This window comes from Pyxicephalus adspersus, chromosome 9 (assembly GCF_032062135.1).
Source record: "Pyxicephalus adspersus chromosome 9, UCB_Pads_2.0, whole genome shotgun sequence".
In the NCBI taxonomy this organism is placed as follows: Eukaryota; Metazoa; Chordata; class Amphibia; order Anura; family Pyxicephalidae; genus Pyxicephalus; species Pyxicephalus adspersus.
Window position 1 is genome coordinate 40,268,444 of NC_092866.1, and position 1,422 is coordinate 40,269,865.

Here is a 1,422-nt window from a genome sequence, read left to right on the forward strand (position 1 = left end):
TATATATATATATATATATATATATATATATATATATATATATAATCTGTATTTTCAATGTCTGCTGTTCCCCCAGGGCTGATACATTTATTTCATTATAGGGAACATCTCTACCATCAGGCTTAATGTTAGATATCTATTCTCACCTTCTTGCATTGGAATGTCAGTCCTCCTTAGTGGTGCTGGCTGTGTCCTTTTGCATCCATGAATGATGAAATATCCATTTGGCCATCTTGTGTGTGGAAAAATGGTTTGCCATCCAGTCCTAACCTTCCTCACTGCTCAAACTCCCCGCCCAGATCCTCTAACCAATCAGTGTGTTGTCCACTGTGATTGGTTGGTGCTGAGGTCATGGATGCTAGAGATCAGACCCCCCATCCCCATGTCAGAACCCTGTGCTGTATCACCATGATCTCCCCGGAACACGTTGTCACCGTAATCTGTGCAGCCCCGTTTTTACTCTAATCATAAGCCTTTTCAAACTCATCTGTGCTGCACTTTGTCATCCACATCTGTTGTCACCTGAATCTGCGTTGCTACCCTCATCTATTGAGCCCCTCGTCACCCCCTGCCTGGTGATCACAATAAATAACATTCTATTCACATGTGCAGTCTGTCTGTTGAGTAGCTCAGGAGCCGCACCCCCCCCCCATATCTGTCATAAGCAGACAGTGGTGATGGAGCGTGAATAATCACATGACAGTGCAGTAGGGAAAAAAAGCACTATACTTGTCACCAACAAGGACATTGGGAGTGGTTCTAAAGTGTTTTTTTTTTTTTTTTTTTTTATTCATCTTTGATTGATGATGTCAATGGGGAGTAATGGGGAGTTGGGGAAGTGGGGTCAGAAAAGTTTTTTTTGACAGATTAGAAGGTAAAACAAATACAAAACAATGTTTAAACCCTGACAGATCAGTCTAACCTGGGCTCACTCCAAACATGACGCCAGGATGAAAATAGGCTTATGTCCGCTTAAATATAGTAAAGTATTCCTTTACTATATTTGTAAATATGTTACTTAATTTCTATACCCATTTGTGCTAACTGTGTGTCCTTCATCTTTCAGGGGTGGCTTCCGATGCAAAACAATGGATGATGAAGAGAATCCAGATAATCTAATAAACAGGAATACCTCACAGGGAAGAAAACGTTGCCAAGGACCCTTTGCAGCCAGCGATGACGGTAATGAATATTTAATGAATAAACTGGAAAACTAATCTACATGGTTTAATTTTTCCTTTTCATAATTAAATAGTACTTGTATGCAGTGTTCTCCCCAGAAATTTTTTTCAGCCGGGTGGTAGGAAGCTGTAGCTGGGTGGTAAAAAAGGGTGTGTGGCAAAACACGGCAAATTTAGTGCTCCCAGTTGTTTATGCCATGGGTATCCAGTAACCTATTATTGTTTCAGTGTTCTACCTTCT

At 40.7% G+C, this 1,422-nt stretch overlaps 1 protein-coding gene across 2 annotated transcripts in view; it reads left to right on the forward strand.

The window, feature by feature from the left end:
• PHRF1 (PHD and ring finger domains 1) overlaps nt 1–1,422 on the forward strand; it is a 33,171-nt gene that overhangs the window by 6,668 nt on the left and 25,081 nt on the right. For both annotated transcript variants that reach the window (XM_072421656.1, XM_072421657.1), the window contains exon 2: nt 1,067–1,182. In XM_072421656.1, coding sequence (XP_072277757.1) covers nt 1,089–1,182 — 94 coding nt within the window. In that variant the 5' untranslated portion in view covers nt 1,067–1,088. The remainder of the gene's footprint in view (nt 1–1,066; nt 1,183–1,422) is intronic.